This window comes from Antechinus flavipes, chromosome 2, assembly GCF_016432865.1.
Source record: "Antechinus flavipes isolate AdamAnt ecotype Samford, QLD, Australia chromosome 2, AdamAnt_v2, whole genome shotgun sequence".
NCBI classification, from domain to species: domain Eukaryota; kingdom Metazoa; phylum Chordata; class Mammalia; order Dasyuromorphia; family Dasyuridae; genus Antechinus; species Antechinus flavipes.
The window spans coordinates 513,739,016-513,740,789 of NC_067399.1; the positions used below are offsets into that span (position 1 = coordinate 513,739,016).

Sequence of the window (1,774 nt, forward strand, 5' to 3'; positions counted from 1 at the left end):
CTGATTTACTTAATGTTTGGTTGCTTTTGCTATGAACTTGGCATCTTAATCTATATTGAATTACATATTTTAGGTAATATACTCTTAGAGGGCAAGTATTGTATATTTTTTGAATATCTCTATGTAACATTTTAATAGTTTTCTATAACAATTCAATAAAAGGATGATGATGATTTTTATCATTAGTACCTAGGTTTGTCATAAATGAATGAAAAACTTTGAGTGATAGAAATTATCATTTGCATGCAAGCATGGGTCAGGAATTAGATACCAGAAAAGACCTACAATCAAAGTGGAATTGACCTCCCTTTGTTCGCTGTTTCTTTAACTAAAAGAACTGAATAATCACCAGTTTTTCACGATGTGAAGGTCACTGTGGTTTAACTCCATTGGGAGGACTGGAGAAAATGTCTTGAGAAAAGAGCAGACTCTTTTGGCAATTCATTTCAGAGAAGGGAGAAAGTGAAAATATATGAGTCAATAGATGAGGAAACTCCAACAGTTTACATAGAGAACTACAAAAGCCTTTACTTCCTATGGAGAACTCTCCCTGTTCTGAAGCTCCTGCTCAAGCTTGGGAAATCCACTTGGCCACCTTTTCCCTAATCACCAGTTTCACCTGTTTGTTCCTCAGGGTGTAGATGAAAGGGTTGAGCATTGGAGTCACTACGGTGTTGAGGATGGCCACCACCTTGTTCAGGTTCTCTCCTTCATTGCCTTTACCTGCCCTGACATACATAAAGATGCAACTGCCATAAAAAAGGGATACCACAATGATGTGGGAGGAACAAGTGGAAAAGGCTTTCTGCCTCTCCTTGGCTGAAGGGATACGCAAGATTGTATAGATGATGTGGCCATAACAGGAGGCAGTGACAGATAAGGTACCCAACAGACTTACATTGGCCACAACAAAGCCTATCAGTTCCACCAAGCTTGTGTCAGCACAGACCAGTTCTAGCAATGGGAAATTGTCACAGAAAAAGTGGTTGATGACATTGGGGCCACAGAAAGGCTGCTGGAATGTGATACAGCTTGGGACAATGATGAGAAGGAAACCTCCCACCCATGAGGACAGCACCAGCTGCACACAGACCCTTTTGCTCATGATGGTAGCATAACGCAAGGGGTTACAGATTGCCACATACCTATCAAAGGACATCACAGCTAGAAGAAGGAATTCTGTGGTTCCTAGGAAGAAGTAGAGGAAACACTGTAGGAAGCATCCCAGTAAAGAGATAGTCTTGTTCCCTATTAGGATGTTGTTCAGCATCTTGGGAAAGATGACAGAAGTGAACCAGATCTCCAGAACAGCAAAGTTTCTGAGGAAGTAGTACATAGGGGTGTGAAGGCGATGATCCATCAGGGTGACAACAATGATGAGGAGGTTCCCTAGCAGTGTGACAAAGTAGGTCAGGAGGAGCCCCACGAAGATCAGCATCTGGAATTCACAGGCATCTGTGAGTCCCCGAAGAATGATCTCAGTTATAGTGGTGCTGTTCTCCATGTTCTCTGTTAGGGAAAAAGAGAGTATTAGCACAAGAAGCTACGATATTGTAAGATCACAATTGATTTAGAAGTGAAGGGAATAAGAAATAAAGGAAGTTTTTCTAGCTGAAATCAGAGTCCGTTATTTTCAAGTACAGCAATATCATCAATCTCCCAATCCACATTCATCATAAATCCTTAGCTGACAAATAACCTATATCAAATTTGCTTTGGATTGAGAACTAAGTGAAGTTAGCAGTGTAAAGATGAATAACAATTCAGATAGTTG

At 40.6% G+C, this 1,774-nt stretch overlaps 1 protein-coding gene across 1 annotated transcript; it reads right to left on the reverse strand.

Annotated features, from left to right (window-relative positions):
* Positions 1 to 568: 568 nt before the first annotated feature.
* On the reverse strand, positions 569 to 1,568 carry LOC127547107 (olfactory receptor 49-like). The gene has a single exon (XM_051973939.1). It carries the CDS (start codon positions 1,502 to 1,504, stop codon positions 569 to 571), a length of 936 nt encoding a protein of 311 aa, XP_051829899.1. The 5' UTR covers positions 1,505 to 1,568.
* Between the last annotated feature and the right edge of the window lie 206 nt (positions 1,569 to 1,774).